Raw genomic sequence first — 18,456 nt, forward strand, 5'->3', positions numbered from 1 at the left:
CACAATCACTGAATTAATAAAATGAGTCGTGTTGAGACGTTTTCACACATCGCCCCATTCCAAATGGGGACCCCCTACTTTTTAGGCCCTCTTGGTCTTTTGGCTTGCGTTTTTTGGGGTCTTTTCGCAACAGTCTCGTTAGTCTCTCTGCTTTGCAAGTGTTTGGGGGTCATATTGATTAAATCTGCTTTTCGTTTGAGCGAGTTTGGTGAAGTCTAGGGCTTGTTTTGTCTTTTTTTTGGGTTTATGCCTTTTGTCCTAGATTTTAGGGGTTTTTGTTAGGGTTTTGAAGAAACTGAACATATAACTGGAATTAGGACCCTTCAAGGAACCTCCCAGTAAAATTTGAGCCAAAACGGAGCAACTTTCTATTTTTAGAAAGTTCCTATTTTTTAGGGATTTTACAGAGTCCCGGATTGGTCTAATTTTGCCAAAAATCAAACTTACTATTTTTAGTAATTTCTATTTTTAGTAAGTTTCTATTTATAGTAAGTCATTCCTGCACCCTATTTAGGGGTCTAACGCTGACATTTTGAGTGTTTCTATTTTTGGAAAGTCAGTACTGGCAGGGTCAGTCAGATAAGGCGACAAGGATCAGACGTTCGTAGACATTTCTAATTCCGGAAAGTCAAACAGCAAATAGAGAAAGCTAGAAATTGATCAAGTGCTGGAAGCCTATGCCTAAAATGGAAAGCTCAGAAATTTACCAAGGTTCAGGAAGTCATTCCAAAATTGCAAAGGGGTCAAATTGTCCTAGGTCTGGAAAATCGAACTACAAATTTCATGAATCCTCAGCCCAGGTGAAAATCCTCCCAGATGTGGACTTGGGCGCCAAAATGGGTCAGGCAAGGATAGATGGACAAATTCCATGAATCCATGACATAAGGAAAATTCTGCCCAAGGATGCAGTTGGGCGCCAAAATGGGTCAGGTAAGGACAGATGGACAAATTCCATGAATCCATGGCATAGTGAAAATTCTGCCCAAGGATGCAGTTGGGTGCCAAAATGGGTCAGGTAAGGACAGATGGACAAATTCCATGAATCCATGGCATAGTGAAAATTCTGCCGAAGGATGTAGTTGGGCGCCACAATGTGTCAGGCAAGGATAGATGGACAAATTCCATGAATCCATGGCATAGTGAAAATTCTGTCCAAGGATGCAGTTGGGAGCCAAAATGAGGGTCTCAAGGATTCACAAAAAATTCCATGAATCCTTCACATAGTGAAAATTCCGCCCCAGGAAGTGATTGGGCGCCAGAATGGAGAAGGCAAGGAGAAATGGATAAATTGTGAGAATCCACCACCTATGCAAAATTCCACCCTAACACCTGGGAGGGCGCCAAATAGCAAGAGCCATGGAGAAAGTGATAAAATGAAAATTCCTTCCTCAGGGAAGAATTGCACCCAAGAAGAAGAAATTCCAACAAAGTGAAAAAATTGGCTAAGTGTCGGAAATTCCTTCCTTCAGGACAGAATTCCAGGAAAGGTAAAAAAATTGACCAAGTGTTTGAAATTTCTTCCTTCAGGATATAGCTCTTGGAAATCATGAAAATTGGCTAAGGCATGAAGAATTTCCTTCCTCAGGGTAAGGAACAAATTCCCTTCCAAAGGAGAATTCCTCCACAACAAGAAATCACACCCAAGGATGAATTGAAGATGAAATTTCTAAGGCAAGGAAGGAATCATGGATGAACTGAAGAAGAAACTTCCCCCCCCCCCCCCACTAGGGAAAAATTTGAAAAATCCATTTTCAGGGCTCAAATGACCTACAAATTTAGAAATTTTTGAAGATATGGATATGTGAGAGAATTCTCTCTCTCCTGGACCAAAACCCTAAAATTGTGGAAGTTCCTAAAAAATAGGAGATGGTGGAGAATTGTTGAAAATCTCCTCCAGAGCAAGGAGAGTTCAAGAAACTTCAAGAAAAAATTCTTCATGGATCAAATTCTTCTCTCCTGAAGTTTTCTCTCTCCAAGGTTTTCTCGCCAAGTGGCAGCCGAGTCAACGGACGTTGAATTAATGAAGCATCTCTTTGCATGCAGCCGTCACATTTATGGCATTATGACATATTCCTTTTGCATGTAGTCGTCACATTCAGAAGATGATGGTGCATTTATGGCATCATGAGCGATTTTTGCATGAGGGTACATTCATTGCATAGTGGGTACTTCTGGAGTGTAATTAATTGCAATGGATGCTTTTTTGGATACTTTTGAATTAATTGTATATGGGCATGATGGGTTATTAATTGGAGATTCCCACCTTGTTGCATCTTGAGTGGAGAATCTTTTAGGGAAAACCCTAATTAGGGTTTGCATCGCCTGAGACCTATATAAAGGGGTGACCCCCTCATTTGTAAAGGGGAGGGAGCCTCGCATGAAATTGTTGCGATTAGTTTTGAGATAATAACAGTGAAACAATGTCCTCTGATGGTGTCCACTTAAATTATTTTTTCAAAGCTTGCATGGTTTCACCTTCCTCACTTAGAGTAGAAGTAGTATAGTGCTTTGATTTCAATGGAGAATGTAATGGTGTCTTATGAATTTCCATGGTTCATATTTTTTGCATCTTGTTGATTGTAAGTTGCAGTGTAAAGTTAGTTTGAGCCCCCTAAATTTGTGCTGAGTTCGATTGTGGATAGTCATTTGGATTGCGTCGTTTTTCGGTATTCAAATGTACTTTCTCGATTTGAAAATCCTTTACCATCCCCAAAAGATTGCACTGGTTCTTGCGGAGTTGTAGTTGATCTTGGCGAAGCAGAGCTTGGTTTATTTGGAATTTGTCCACCAAAGCACCATTCATTGTTATCACTTCCCTTAGGAGTAGATTTAGATCCTTCTAAACCCTTTCCCTTTTACTTTCAGTTTATTTTAGTCCGTTCGAAGCAGCAGCATCGCAAAATTGCCATATCTGATGATGGAGTTCCAGCCACAACAAAGAAGTAAAATAACGATGCAAACGTAAGGCCCCTTGGATTACCAGCAATCACATCAGCCAACTGAGTCTCGTCCGTAGCATAAAGGAACCTTGTTGTCAATTGTTTGAACTTCTTGCAATCTTAGCATGCAATCGTATTTGATCAAGAGAGAGTGAAGTGACTGTTAGGCAACTTTATTCTATGTTCGACGTAGTCATAAAAAACACGTCAACAAGTCGTATGGTGTGCTCAAATTGGCGTATGATAATTTGCAAATATTACCATACAATATGAAGTATCTCTACCCAATATACATAGTATTTTGAATAATGTATAAGATGCTATCATACTATATGAAGTATTTTTGTCCAACATATGGAATATTATGAATGATGTATGATATGCCATGCAATGAGTTGAGGAAACTAAAGCCGCACGTTGTGGGGATCCTACCATGTGGTGTGCAACGACTCTTTTTGTATACTGCACAAGATGAGTGGCTGTACGATGTAGGAATTAAAGTGCCAGACAGTGTGGTGTATTATTTTCGGAAAGAAATCCAACATGGAGGAGAATAAATAGTTGCCTTGGTCATATAGTGTGCTAAGTGAATGAATATTTCGGCTGCCATATGATATTATAAATGACTAACTTTGTTGGGCACTTGCTATGGTTTCTTCCTTTTGCCGAGAGTAACTTTTCTTTATGCTGTAGCCGTACTTTGCAAAGGGATTTAGGAACTCGTCCTGCTATGCAGCTTGGTTGTATGACATTATCTAACCATTTGATATAGTTGGGGTGTGTATAATCATGCCTTTTATTATTTTCTCCTTTAATTACCGTAGAATGTTTTTGCCTCTTCCTTTCCAGTGAAGTTGATTTGACTTGACCAATATTTGTATACTCCACATCTATTATTTTGCTTTCTTTTGCACAATTGTATGTGTTGATGTGTTTTTTTATGACACCTTACAACATAGAACAAAATACTGAGTATCTTATCCTCTCTTGAACAAAATCTCCTCAAATGCTAAACTTTGTGATCAAATGAGGTGATACTAGGTTCCTATAGTTAGGTCTTTACTTTATATGTGGATATACTTAGTGTATAGATGTGATTGCTGGTAATCCAAGGGGACTTACGTTTATGGACTATAACTGGAACATGAACATCAGATGTATCAATCATGTGCTTCTTCTTCTCCTAAACTAATTCAGACTCAAATTAAAGAAAAGGACAAAGGGAAAAGGGTTTTGAGAATCTATTGTAACTTCTAATTCCTAAGGACAATGACAATACTGAATGATGCTTTGAGAGACAAATCTTTCATGAAACTACTTTCCACTTAACTAGAGATAGCTCATAACACCATAGAAAGATTGCGGTCTCCTAAGGTAGTGAAAGATCTTCATATTGTAAACAATCCATTCAAATACCCAATATGGGCACAATCCAAATGAAGTATTCACAATTGAACTTTGCCACGATAATAATTAGGTTCATACTAACCATGCACTACAACTTGCAATCAACAAGGTGTAAATGGTATGAAGTGAAGGATTCTCCATCATAATCAATGAACTTTATCTAAAAGTGAGAAGTTACAAGGAACCATGCAACATGTAAAAACACAACACATACATCCACCATAACTTCAATGAAAGTTTTGAATTGATTTCAACATAACTTGGCAACAATTTCAAGTTTTCTCCTCCTACTCTACTGTACTTCTAATTGCTTCTACTATCTCATTACTAACTATTCTCTATTAACCTTTACAAATGAGAAGTTTGAGCCTTATATAAAGGTCTCATTACATTTTGAAGGCTTAGATTGATTCTCAAATCAATGACCAAGATCTAACAATAAAACCCTCATTAGGGTTTGTTACAACAAACTCTCTTCTAGCCAATGAAATAATTACAATAAATTGGGACACATGTCCATCTTTGAGTTCCAACCAATAGGAATTGAGGTTAGGTACATTAAACAATATTCAATGTAGTGCCACATGTCACATGTGTAGTTGTCCTCTTCGTAGGATGAGTCAGGTTCAGTGTATTTGGACGTGCTGACTTTTCACAATTTGATTGGTTGGATAATGATTGGATTCCATCCCATCACTCCTCATATAGATCATCACAACGTATTTGTGATTGAGGCATATCTCTTGACATTCAACATTTCCAATTGCTCAACGTGATGAAGAAGGGACATATTCCCAAATTGCCTCATGTAAGTGATCAAGTCTAACTTTGATTAACTCTTCTGAAACTATCTTTTGCCTTGATCACATTTGCATTTTCATCGACATACTTGGAAATTTTTCTTTATGATGTTTGATGTAGACTTTGTGATGCTTATGTTTGATCTTGATCTTCCTTTTGCCTATACTTGATTATCATGGGCAAGCTCATCCTCTTGCTTAGGAATCTTCTTCCTTCTAGTGATGTTTTTCATTTAAATTTTTTTATCTTGGCTCTCTTCATTGAGATTCCTCCGTTGTACTAGCAATGATTCTTGGATTTCCGGAGGAAACTCAAGATTGTAAAATATCTTCCTTTGCAATGTTGAAACGGTGAAGTGTATCCATTGACCTCCTCCCTTGAATGATTTGACTTTTGATATCATTGTGTAGCCTTTTGAGAGTCTTTGCCTTGGTGAAGTCTTTTGTTGTGTCTTCATCCTCCTGAATTCGATCCATTTGGACAATGAAAATCTTCCTTCCTTAAAGTCTCGATCCTTGATGTTATAATGCTCTCTTGCTTGCAATGTTGATGAATGTTAGAGTGCACTTTTCCATGCCAAACAACCTTTTTGAACCACTTGACCCTTCACTCAATGTTGCAAAGTCTTTACTTGCTATCCACTTGCAAACCTTGTGAGGTCCTCTCCAAGTTTGTTGCCCTTTCTTCATGTTTCACCTATGCATCCAACCTGAAAAGCAAACACATTTTGCATCATACACCAGGGGTTGAATGAAAATAATGCAAACACTTACAAATCAGACCCCTTAAAACCCTTTCAACAACAAAAATCTGGAAATGCACTTTTGCTGTGTGTAAATGTATAATTCTGAGTCTTATTGCCCTAAAATGTAGATTAATTTGCTTCTCCCTTGCCAGAAGTGATTTGGGGTTTGATCTTCGATCAGCCTTCTCCTTCTTTCCTCCAACAATTTGATTTTAACTTTGCCCTTCAAGGCTTGAGGAAAATTTGATTGATTTTTTGAATTCCCTTCCTCTTGCTGGCTGAATGCAAACTTAGGAGATCTCTTCCTTTGTATGAATTTGATTTGGTAGATTTGAATTTGTTTTGATGACTAGCACTTTCTCCCTTTGCTTTATATGCCTTGCAATCTTAAGTCACAAGCTTTCATCTTCCCTTCCAACCGACTTTTGCCTTAAAAAATGTTTTGTTTTGCAAATAAAATTCACATTCTCTCCCTTATCAAGTTAAATAATCATTCATTAGTGTGTATCACTTCAAGGTTTAATTGCAAGTAAAAGGGTGGTAATTCGATAGTAAGAAGGAAGGGGTGGAAAATTACACGCTACAAGGAAGATTTGGTCTTTTCAACTTCAATCTTTTGTCACCATGAAATCTAGAAGGAAGGAAAAATGTTACCTAGAAGGAAGGAGTGGAAATTTACCACGCACAAGGAAGGTTTTGCTCATAATAAAAAGTTCATCAAATATTGGGGTAGAAATTCGCACCCTAGAAGGAAGAGTGGGAAAACACAAGGAAGAAGGAAGATTTTCCTTCCTCAAAATTTCACTTAAGGCATAATCTAGGAGGAAGAGTGGAAATTCGACCTCCACTAGGAAGATTTGATTGTCATTGCCTTAGAATTTCACTCCTCTCTTTATTCATTGTTCAATTTAGAGCAAGGGTGGAAATTTGCCATGCAGGAGGAAGGAGTGGAAAATCAATCCCTATGAGGAAGATTTTGCTTCCTTGTTCCATTTTTTGACTTGCATTGCTCTTCTTTGCTTGGAGAGTGGAGATTCGACCTCTAGGAGGAAGAAGTGGAAAAACACAAGGAAGGAGGAAGATTTTGATTTCCATGTTTTTTGACCTTCCTCGTTTCATTTTACTAGCATAATTTGCCTAGAGTGGAAATCCGACCTCTAGGAGGAAGATTTCTCCTTTACATCACTACTATTCACTTCTTGATAATTCGCTCTACTTGCAAAAGGTGGAAAATTGACTAACACAAGGAAGGGATGGAAATTCTCACCCCACAAGGAAGATTTCTACCTTACCAAATTTTGCCTTGAAAATTTCCTCTCTCAGTGGAAAAGGAAGAAAGATTTTATTTCCTTCACATTTTGCACTCAGCTTCTGAGAGTGGGAATTTGATTTCATCTATTTTTCAAAGGTTGGGAAAACAACCCTAAGAAGGAAATTCCAATTTTTACTCACCTTTACCTCTTCCTGACAACGTTGCAACATGGCAAAATTTGACAACTCTTCTACAACCTTGAGCAGTTTGCTCGCAAACTCAATCCAACAAAACCAACCTTTTCTCATAAGCAAGGGTTAATGACTCTAGAAACTATTGCCAAGCTAAGCAAACTAACAAAAAAATGACTACCCTAAAATGTGAAAAGTGGGGGGTCCCCATTTGCAATGGAGCGATGTGTGAAAATGTCACAATAGTATGCCTCTACTGTAATTGTTGTCTTTGGTAACCCACGATTTGTGTCCCACACACAAATCGTCCAACTTAAATGACTACCTTAAAAAGTGAAAAGTGGGGGGCACCCATTTGCGATGGGGCATTGTGTGATAACGTCACAACAATATGCCTTTGCTGTAATTGTTGTCTTTGGTAACCCACAATTTGCGTCCCACACAGAAACTATCTAACTTAAATGGCTACCCTAAAAAGCGAAAAGTGAATACGTTGCAACAGTATGCCTCTGCTGTAATTGTTGTCTTTGGTAACCCACAATTTGCGTCCCACACACAAACCGTCCAAATTCGTAAAATCATTTTTAATCGATTGCTCTACATTGAGAGTGGTAGCTTTGAGGACATTACAAGTCAATAGGAATACCTCATAGTCTCCATTTGCTAGTGAAATAGGCCACAGAGAATTTGTTTCAACTTTTGAGCATGACTGTAGTTCTAGAATCCCTTCGGTGTTTGGCTCAGTCGGACCTAGATGGACCTAGATCATGCTTCTCTTTCCATTCTTTGTTGGATTTTGACTCTGACAAATCAAAGGATGTTGCTTCTTTGCTTACAACTTGGGTCTTCAAATCAGTTCCATACTTTCTAACCTTGCTTTTAATGGAGGTTGTATTCGTTTTCCAATTGTGATCAGCTTTGGTTGCTAAAAGCCAACCCCGACCTAGCAATGCATCATAGCTTTCTTCCTCAAAGAAATGACAAAAAAATTTAACAAAAGTGCTTGGGTTCTGATAATTGCCTTTTGTCCCTTTAAAACTCCAAGTACCTTGATACCTTATTGATTTGCACCCACTAGTTGAAAAGTTGGTGGTCAAGTGGTTGGCTTGCCAAGACTTTCCAAGTGTCTTTTGGAAGTACATTCATGCCAACCCCATTATCAACAATTGTATTGGTGAGATTCCTTCCAAGGATCTCCATATTCACTACCACTAGTTCCTTTGTTGTGTTAACTGTTAATAGCATTGGTTCAATCACTTGGTCATCTAATAATGGAGGTTCAGTTATTGAATCTTCATTCTCATCAAATTCTAATTGGACCATTGCAATCATGGTATCATTCTTCCCCAATAGAATAGCATTTTGAAGTTCATGAATACTTGTTAATAAATCCACTACTTTAACTAGTTGATGCTTATAAATACCCAAAGCCGACAATTAATACATAGTCGGATAACCAATATTATCAAAGCATAATAGTAATTGTATTCTAACTACACTTGTGATATATGATCCATTGGAGGAATGGTTTTATGCCTGTCCATTTCATTTGGCTACAAAATGGGATAACATAATATCCATAAGCTGTAATAAGTTAGTTAGAGCGAGAAGAATTTCCCAAAATATCACAAGGGGAGGAACCTGTAGAAAAACTTGATTTAGGTGATGATCACCTACATACATAATTGATATCTGATGCAGGGGCATCCCTTTACCTTTAATGGTTTTTGGTGTTTAGTCTTTCTTTCAGTTTTGGGTTCTGGTTGAGTTTTGTTTCTTCGTGTTCCCGTCGGTCCATGTTTCTGTTCCTTTCCTAATTGTGACAGGAAGTTGCGTTTTCAATGGAGTTAAATGTCACAAATACCGACCGACTGTTGCACTCAGTTGGAGTCGTTTACACAGTTTCATGTTGGCAGTCGGTTCCCAAAAGCCATGTTGGCAGCCATTCACCAACAAACTTCTCCTCTATTTGTAAGGAATATGTGGGTGAATCGGGGGGGCTTTTTTTTTGGGTCAAGTTAGAAAAGAATCAGTCGAAGAGCAGAATAACACAAGGGCAGATCGACTGGATGTCATTGACATGAATGATTGAATAGGCCAGTAAGGAGGTCGGCCAGAGCAGCCTGCAAGGCATTTTTGGTGTTTGTAGATGTTTGACAGACAATTCCTGTGTGAATCGGAATTTCTTGTAATAAAATGGTGAATCAATAAGAATAAAGTCTCTACTGTTCTGTTGATGCATATGTTTGGTGCCTGAACAAGCACCATTTGTTCCCTGTTATGTTTATAGCAGACTGTTGATGTTGTAATTGTTCTTCCTAGCTATTGCCTGAACTTCCTATCACTAAGTCCCCTGTCAATTGCTTGTAAGTTTCTGTGTTTTTGTTTATTGATTGGGTGATCAGCAAGGTGAGCCATCGATATCCTTTTTTTCTCTCTTGAACTCAATCCAGTGAGAATTATTGTTAGCTGATTGTTTAGAGCAGATAAAGTATTTACTGGTTTGTGGAGAAAATAGTTAGTGTTTTAAATTCCAAATTGCAAAGTCATTTTTTAAGTAATCATATAAAATGGAAATCGTCATATTGTTTTCCAGCTAATGTTTTTGTGGCATGCCTTGTTTTTGATATGCAATGACTTCTTTTGAATGTAGACTGAAGGTTTACAAGCATGTGTATAAACAAACCTTCTTTTATGTATCTTCTGCCCATGATGATGGTGCTTATTGGATTATGGACTAATGATTTTTCTTGGATTTATGGTTTTAAGGGATGGGATTGGACATACAATGAACTTATTCCTCATTTCTGGAGAATGGCCCAACCTAATGCACCAGACATGTTGATAATGACCATTTTTCTGCTGGTAGGCATTATTGGAAGGTATAAACTTCGACCTTATTTATGGCCATATCTATACTTTAAATTTGGTAACTCTTGCATTTTTTTTTTCGATCAGTGTAACTCTTGCATTTTTTGAAAGTAATCTTAAATGCTATTATTGCAAAATAATTTATGTTAGTTGAGAAATAGGGTTACTGTTCTTTTGGATATGTTGTTTTTTGAGAACGTCTGCTATATTTTGTGATTTGATGATGATTGCTGCTTTCAAACTTCATCTCAACTATCAAAATTGAATATTTCCAATTATGAGTGACATATTTTATTATTTGATTTTGAGTTAGTTCTATTTCATGATATTGTGATACTTTATCAGTGAATAATGTGTGCATAGTTAGTAGTTACAGTTCTGGACTCACTCTAGAGTTATGGATAAAGTGGTTTTTCGCTTACTTAAATTTTTTATGTTGCTCACTAACATTGGATTAATGGATGGAGGGTTTGTTTGATTCCAGTTTTATTTCTTATGAGTTAGGTTTAATCCAAAAAACTTTATTTAAGTTTTAGTTATTTCCTTAGGAATTTGGAGTTTTAGAGGCATATGGAATGATCTCTTATATCTTGTACATGGATTAAATGTCCCATCAGTGTGCCCTTTTGACCCTACCTTTTCCCCATGTCCTTAGGATGTTTTGGTGCCTCTGAATGCTGTCTTGGTGACATCATGTGTTGTTTTGATATCTGTGGACATTGAGGGCTGTTTCAACTGTTGGGCACATCCCTCAATTTTCTTGGTAGTATCAAGATGTTCCTGATGTTATCCAGCTTTAAAATATAGAAATGCATAAATATGAAAATTCGTACTGTATTATATCTGAAATATATAAATTTTATTCCAATGTTGTAGGACACTCCTCTAGTTGTTATTTGCAGTATAATATATCAATTCTGAATCAGATATTCATGTTTATTTGTGTTAATCTTAATTCTCTATTTTTTAGCTTTAATGCACTTTGTTCAGTGTTTAATGATATGGATGTTATTTCAGCTCTTTCAAATGTTCAGTGATGTTTCATTATTTTATTTGAATTTTCTTTATCATTTATTTGTATACAATCAATCACCTTCTCCTTGCTACTGCCAAAAAGGGATTATTTTTTCTGTTTTGGAAATATGTCATTGCTTGTCCTTCCCCTGCCTTGAAAAAATGGAGTAACTTTAAAAATTACGAAGAGGCAACAATAAACAAAAAAATCTAAGATGACTTGAAAGAAGAAAGACTATGCTAGATTCCAGACATAAGTTGCTGATTCGGGTATGGGTCAATATCAGCTTATGAAACTATAAAGTGCAATGTCAATATCATTTGCTTCGTAATCTTTACAAGGTTGGCAAGATTCTGAATCTGTCTTCCTTTATTCTAATTATCTGTTAAGTACTGATAAATCTTTTTGCTTGGTTGGCTTAAACTTGAGGTTGTCATTGATGATTTGAATTTCCTTTAAGATGGTACTTGTTTTCTCTTCTTACAAGGATTGAATCCCTCTCCTATAAAGGGAGTTGCCAAAAATAATAGCACAATCGTCAAAGGCACAATGTTTACAACAATTTCACCGATGAAATGCTCATTTACCCCAAAACTTGCATTACATTTTCTGGGTGATATTTATGTCTCCTTGCTTAACCTGTACTACTGCATAGGGATAAGGGTGATCACGTGCCTTTAATTCAGGCTTCTCTACCAACAGGTAATAAAGTCTGCATTATACCATGAATCCAAGAGTGCTACTTTTGGCCTTCTTGGATTTTGATAAGACAGAGCTTGGTCATTTCATCCTTTTCTTGTCTACTACTAAAACATGCCTCTTTTATTGAACTACAAGAAATTTTCTTGTCCACATTTGAACTGCTCCTAAACCTTCTGCTCTGTATCATGCTTGTCATGCTTCTCTTGTTCTTGGGATGAAATTTCCAAGGAATTGCATTGACATATTTATATACATAAAAACAGTTATGTTTCTGTCAATCTTTGCAAATAGTATGGATTGTTCTGTTACCTTTCCCATTACTCTTCCTGTTACTTCAGGTTGCACCTTGTTGTTTGAAGATTGGTTAGTTTCCTTCTTCCTATCCATCTCAATGCAATGGCTTGGGACATGCTTTATCACATGTCGTATTCTTCAATGTGAGGATTCACATGCTTATGTTGCTAAAAAGACCTTAAAGCTACTTTAGAGCAGTTTTGAGTATCCAATCCTGTATGGATGCCTTTCTTCTTGAATTTGATGGTATACTCTTGCACATCATTTTCATTTCCACTATCCATAAAGATTTCATTTGATTGCACACTCTTCTTTGTCAAATAGAATAAAAATGAGACTGAATTAGCTTCTTAAAACAGGCATCCACCGACAAGTGGTAACTTCATTAAAGATAAACGAATTTTATATCTTTCCCACCAAATGGGATTTTGACTCCATCAAGCAAACCAAAAGATTCCTCCAATTATGAAAGCTAATTGCTCAGTTATTTTGCATCAACCTTCTCATCATGAGGTCTGGTCTTGTTCCTGACTCGCATTACACAAACTGAAGTATTTCTCCAATTGTGAAAGCTAATTGCTTAGTTTTTTTTCATCTACCATCAACCTTTCCTTCATAGGGTGTGGTATACACCTTTGCTTCCTTGTTCTTGAGGCTAATCGGTTCTTGATGTCTCTTGAACCTTGAGTATCCAAGTTTGCCTCTGAGTGCATCCATGATCTTCTCCATTTTATCAAGCTTGTCCATTGATTTGGATCTCACTTTTGAGGAAATACCATTCTGCAATAGTAGTAAGCTGCCTTCACCTCTAGCCTTTACCAATCTGGTCAATGGCATCAACTGCAACCTCTAAGACTGATTACACTCCAAGGAGCATTACTTGAAAAGCTCTGATACACACTTGATTTGTTGTTAACCTGGTTATGCCAAAATCTGATTTATTAACACCATCTCACATAGGCTATGACTGAATTTACTTTTTGTACATTCATTTATTGACTTGTTGCATTGCATGTATTTCATTATCAAATGAGAATTGAATGTGGAAATGAGCATATACAGCACAACCAAGAGTGAATATACAAGATTTACCTTGCAAAATTCAGCATTTGAGAAACCTAGCAAGAGAGGTGTCTCCAATCCACTATCAGCAATGAATGCAATGTTAGAGGTGTTAAATTCTGCAAAGAAGACGGAAACCATTCAAGACCTAGTGTAGGATTTTATACAATAGAATTGTTTAAACAAATGAACCTAGAATCAAAATAGCAGAATAGAACTAGTTATGAGCAATACAAGAGATGTACAAATAGCATAAAGGAAGCTCACTTTTCATCACTAGAAACGAATAATGAGTGTAGTATATAAATAGAAGTGAGGCAAATACAACCAATTGGAGTAACTCCAACCATAAAAAATAGGCAGGATTTACACCTACTTGGAAGATGCCAAACATCAGTTACACCTACTTTCTAAAAGATAAATAAATGGTTAAGAGAGGTGGCATATGCGTTCAAGAGAACAACTAACTCCAATTTCCAAGAATAAGTGGGAGTTGTACAAAACTCTTATAGAAGATTGCATCTACCCTCATAAGTACCATTTATAAATATATGTGTTGGAAAATGAAATATACCTCAATACAAAGGGAGATTAAAAAACCTACATTAACAATAAGCTCACAATTCTATAAAATACAAGTGATAACATATATTCCTTATATTGCATTTCACAATCTTTGTTATCTACTATCTAACCTCCTATGCTCTGCCATTTTGAATGTAAACTCCAGGTGATTATTTAGCTACCCTCTAAGATTTAACCCAAGTATTGGAAAATTAACTCAAAAACCTACAAATGACATGGCAACCTAATAACAGAAAATCAATCAGTCTATCCTCCAAGGATGAGCGATTGGTCTCAGGTTTTGTTTTCTTCAAGAGTGTTTTGGTAATGAACAAACCCATTTCCAGTCTATTGGTGATGAGTTTGGTCCTTAAGGATCCTGTTTGTATCCGTGCCTGGCTGTATTTTACAAAAGCATAACCTTCAGAAAGCCTTCTTCAGGCTTCTTTACTTTTTCTCCAACATTACAAGTTTAAGACACTTGTCCAATTTCTGATTTAGTTCTGACAAATCTAGAAGAGGTCAAAATTCATTAAGATTAGGGTCATACAGACCTCCAAATCATTGCAATATAGATACAAAATACATGAAGATTTTTTAAAGTACAAGTCCCTTTTGGATCTACTAGTAAATAAAGTTGCTTTAGGAGCATGTATCAGTTCAGAACTAGCAAAATAGAAGGCAAACATGCTTTGTTTTGAAAGAATATTTGGATAAGAAGTTTGGGCATTGTTTCATCACAATTCTTGAAGCTTGATTGAGGGAATCAAAGATCCGCATAAATCCTTCTGTTCATATAAATTGGATTTATATAAACAAAATTGTTTCATTACCATTGTTGAAGCTTTACTAAGGGTATCAAAGGTACACATAAGCTTCCTGTTGATATAAACATAGCAATTATTTTTTATAATGTATCTTACTACAATTTTATCCTCATTCTCTATTGCACTCAACCCCAACCAGTTCTTCTTTCAAAAAGAGATTCATGTCTATGGATGACTATCTTCATAATGCAAGGTCATCTCTCAAGCATACTAAGTTGCAATGACCTGCACTGTTCTCAATTTTATTCAGTGAATTGAGATTTCAAGACACACATTTGAGATATTTATCTGAGTACAACGCTGTTTTACTTATGCTTTTTTTTTCTTCTGATATTTATAACTTTAATTGTTATAGAGTCCAAAAGTTGAAGCAGCAATGAAGAAATCTCCGTTTCTTAGGGTGTGACCTCAAATGTTATTACAAAATGTTTGCACAGTAACTTGGTTCTTTTTAATTCTAATTCTAATCTAACTTTTGGTAAGATGGAAAGTAAGAGATGCTTAGTTTCAAGCCTATGCACTATGAAAATTCAAATTATTATTGATGTTTATGAATATTTACAAAAGATAATGGGGCTAAAGACAAAGTCCTGTATGATAGGCTGAGAGATTTAAAGTGCCTCTAAATAAAACGAAAGATCAAGTAACCAAGCTAATGGAAAAATTTAAAACTAAATTAGTTAGTGAAAAAATTTGTAATACAAGTGTTTCTATCCAAGCATAAGCATGTTACACGTAATGGAAAGCAGTTGCATAATGATGCATGTCATGAAAGTCAGAACCTAGTTACAGAACTCAGAGTACTTGTGCAACTCACATGGCTGTTTCAGGGCCAAGAAACTTTCACCTGAGCACTTAGGCAGGTCAGTCCGAGTCACTGTTGCAGACTTGTCATGAGTACTCGTTGATGCAGAAAAAGACTTAAAAATGCATCCAAAACCCTGCAAAATGCACAAATTTATCAATTCCTGCAAAACGTGCCTGCTTTGTTTTTTAAGGAATTTAATTTAGTGAGTTTTTGGCTGAGCCGTCTAGTCCAAGTCAAGTTTAGGTCTGCTGAGTTTTTGTGATTCGCAAGATTTTGAACTATTGTCAAAAGACTCAAAACAATTAATGTAATTGATGGTGTCAAGGCCTGCACGCTTTTCTTCATTTATTAATATTATAATAAACATTAAAATGATTCTTAATCATCTCCTCCTTCCTATTTCACCAGTGCATCTCACCTCATCACTGCAGTCTCGCTCTGTTTGGTTGCTGTAGGTCACCAGATTATGAAACTTTTAACCATTGAGTTTTTAGGGCCCAACACTTGGAACCTTCTTAAATGTCTTGGATGCTTGATTCATATACGCAATAGAGGTTGAATTTCTCTGATATGATCTTTTGAAGGGTGCTAAAACAGCCTTACAAGAAGACATAGACTGAGCATTCTTAGTATCATTATACGGGAGAAGTTGGTGCTGAATTTGCTAGAGGGGTTTTTTTATCGATAAATCGGAGTATTTTGAATTGGACTCTCAACAAAACAGGAACCATAGTCTAGGCATTCTCAGTCTGATATAAGTGTCAGAGTGGCTATTTTAACAACAAAATAGCATATTTTTATGATTAATGTAGTGGGTCTTTTAGGCAAAATACATCATCTTCAAGTTCATTGTCACCGGAATCCTTGAGAAACTTAGTTATTATTACCTCTGTTTCGGTCTATTGAGTTTATCAATAAAATTTACAAAAGAGGGTGAACAAGCCTCTCATGGGAAGGCCGTAAACAGGAAAGTGTAAACTATCACTCTCTTGCTAAAGTGCCCCCAGTCCTATCAAAACAAAATTGGAGTGTTGTGTACAACCAAGGACACTGACTTATGGCCCATGAGAAGTGGTTAGGTCAGTCAAAGTTATTTCCATCTGATATTGTCTAGATTCAAGAAAACTTTCTCTAGCTACTATTTTCCCAGGATGATTATGAATTAATCATTGCCTGATAGTGCTGATTCTGTGAATGCATCTGCAATGATGATGTAATATCAGACTATAGACGAGAGTGGTGGAATCCTAATGACCTTTTATAGGTGTATTATTTATTTATTTTTTAAATCTTTTATTCCAGTTATTCTTGGTGTTTCCCAAATTCGCTGATGTCTATTTGGATCTTTTGCAAATTGGTAATGTCTATAATTTTAAGGTAGTACTTTGGTCATTTGAACCATAATGATGAAAGGCAAAGCATAAGTTCATAACATGGTATGAAACTTTCTTTGACAAAGGTCTATCCTCTCGTTCTTTAATGAGATTAATTTAAAATTAATAAGTGGGATCATTTGTATCCAGTGCAGTTTAATGTACCCACAACCGCTATGATTGAATTTATTGCATTATTCTTTTCTTTGACTCATGTAACTGAACCTTGATATTGTTTTCTTGGAATGATGTTTGCAGGTTTGGTATTGATTATAATGGATTTGAACAACATGGTGTTGAAGAGCTAAGACAGAATCTGTCGACATTGCTTGATCTGCACTGTATGACAGAGGGCAGACATATTTTTTCATTCTCATGTCAGCTAGCTGCAGCCCAATCTCTATTTGAGCTGTTGGGAAACATGAAAATGCCTAGAGAAAATCAAATAGAATCTGCTGAAAGAATTGTTGGCAGGGAAGCAATTCATTCAACTCACTTAAAGATTCTAAATAAATGGTACAGTAATTTGAATGCAGAACAGCAGTCTATGTTGCCAGAATATATGAGAGTATATATAGGCCCTTTGAGAAAGTGATTGCTTTTCCAGACTGTTTTGAAGATGTTTGCGTTCCTCATGAAATTTATCAAAATAGTTACATTAAAAGCCATCCATTTCTTACAACCTTGTAATAAGTTTTGTGAAGTATTGGGAATTCTATTGTTTCCAATATGAAATTTTGTAGTAAAACTTTTTGAGGTCTTGTTAATCCGGCATCAAATCATGTATAATACTTTGTCTTCATTCTTTCCTGTAGCGGCAATGCTGCAGCTTCAAATAAGTCTCCTCTAACTTGAAGGAATGCAAGGTGTACCCAATTTGTATATATATTTATATATTTGAGGTGGATATGTGTTTTGAAATGGTGGAATGCTTTTCAAACTGCCATGTACAAGTTTGTTTCGCCATGGTAAAGCTGGAATTTGTGTTTTAACTATTTTTTTTGCCCTGTGGTTGTGTGTGTTCATATTTTTGGTTTTGAATATTAAGCTGAAATTTCTATTGACAGAATTTGTAAATTTTATTAAATAGATTTATAAGAGGTTCAGCAAGCCCTTGCGAACCTAAATACAACCCATAGAATGGGCAGAGGGTACGGGGAAAACATTTCACTTTATCTGCTTTTTGTTCTCCTGTTCAGGGTGAAGAGAGATCATTGACAGCCTTGTTTTCTTATCCCAATCATCAGGAGATAATCCTTTCCTCCCCAGGAGCATGCCGAAGGTTATCTTTAGGATATAGCTCAACTAGCTCCTCTGATGCAATTCCTGTAAATTCGGCATATGGGACTGATTGAAGGGTGTTCCATGGAGGCATCTTACTTTAAGACAATACTGCTCTCTAAATATTTGCATGGCAACCTTTACTAATGAAAATGTTTAATTGGGAATAGAAGAAGAAGAAGAAGAAGAAGAAGAAGAAATTTTAACGTCCACGAGGCTAAAAATAACCTATGGGACCGGCCATTGGCTCAAACCGACTTTTGCAGTTCCATCCTCTTTTTATGCAAGGTGGTAATGAGTGTCCCCATCTTCTCAACAAACCCC

The 18,456-nt window shown here is 36.4% G+C and overlaps 1 protein-coding gene across 3 annotated transcripts in view; it reads left to right on the top strand.

The window, feature by feature from the left end:
* Positions 1-17,772, top strand: part of LOC131028058 (uncharacterized) — a 133,816-nt gene extending 116,044 nt beyond the window's left edge. For 2 of the 3 annotated variants that reach the window (XM_057958241.2, XM_057958242.2), the window contains exons 8-9: positions 10,105-10,217; positions 17,110-17,772. In XM_057958241.2, the coding sequence (XP_057814224.2) occupies positions 10,105-10,217; positions 17,110-17,446 (450 nt within the window). In that variant the 3' untranslated portion in view covers positions 17,447-17,772. Of the gene's footprint in view, positions 1-10,104; positions 10,218-17,109 lie in introns of those variants that run through there. The other variant, XR_009102563.2, reaches the window with a different exon arrangement.
* Positions 17,773-18,456: the final 684 nt, after the last annotated feature.

Source organism: Cryptomeria japonica, chromosome 5, assembly GCF_030272615.1.
Source record: "Cryptomeria japonica chromosome 5, Sugi_1.0, whole genome shotgun sequence".
NCBI lineage: Eukaryota > Viridiplantae > Streptophyta > Pinopsida > Cupressales > Cupressaceae > Cryptomeria > Cryptomeria japonica.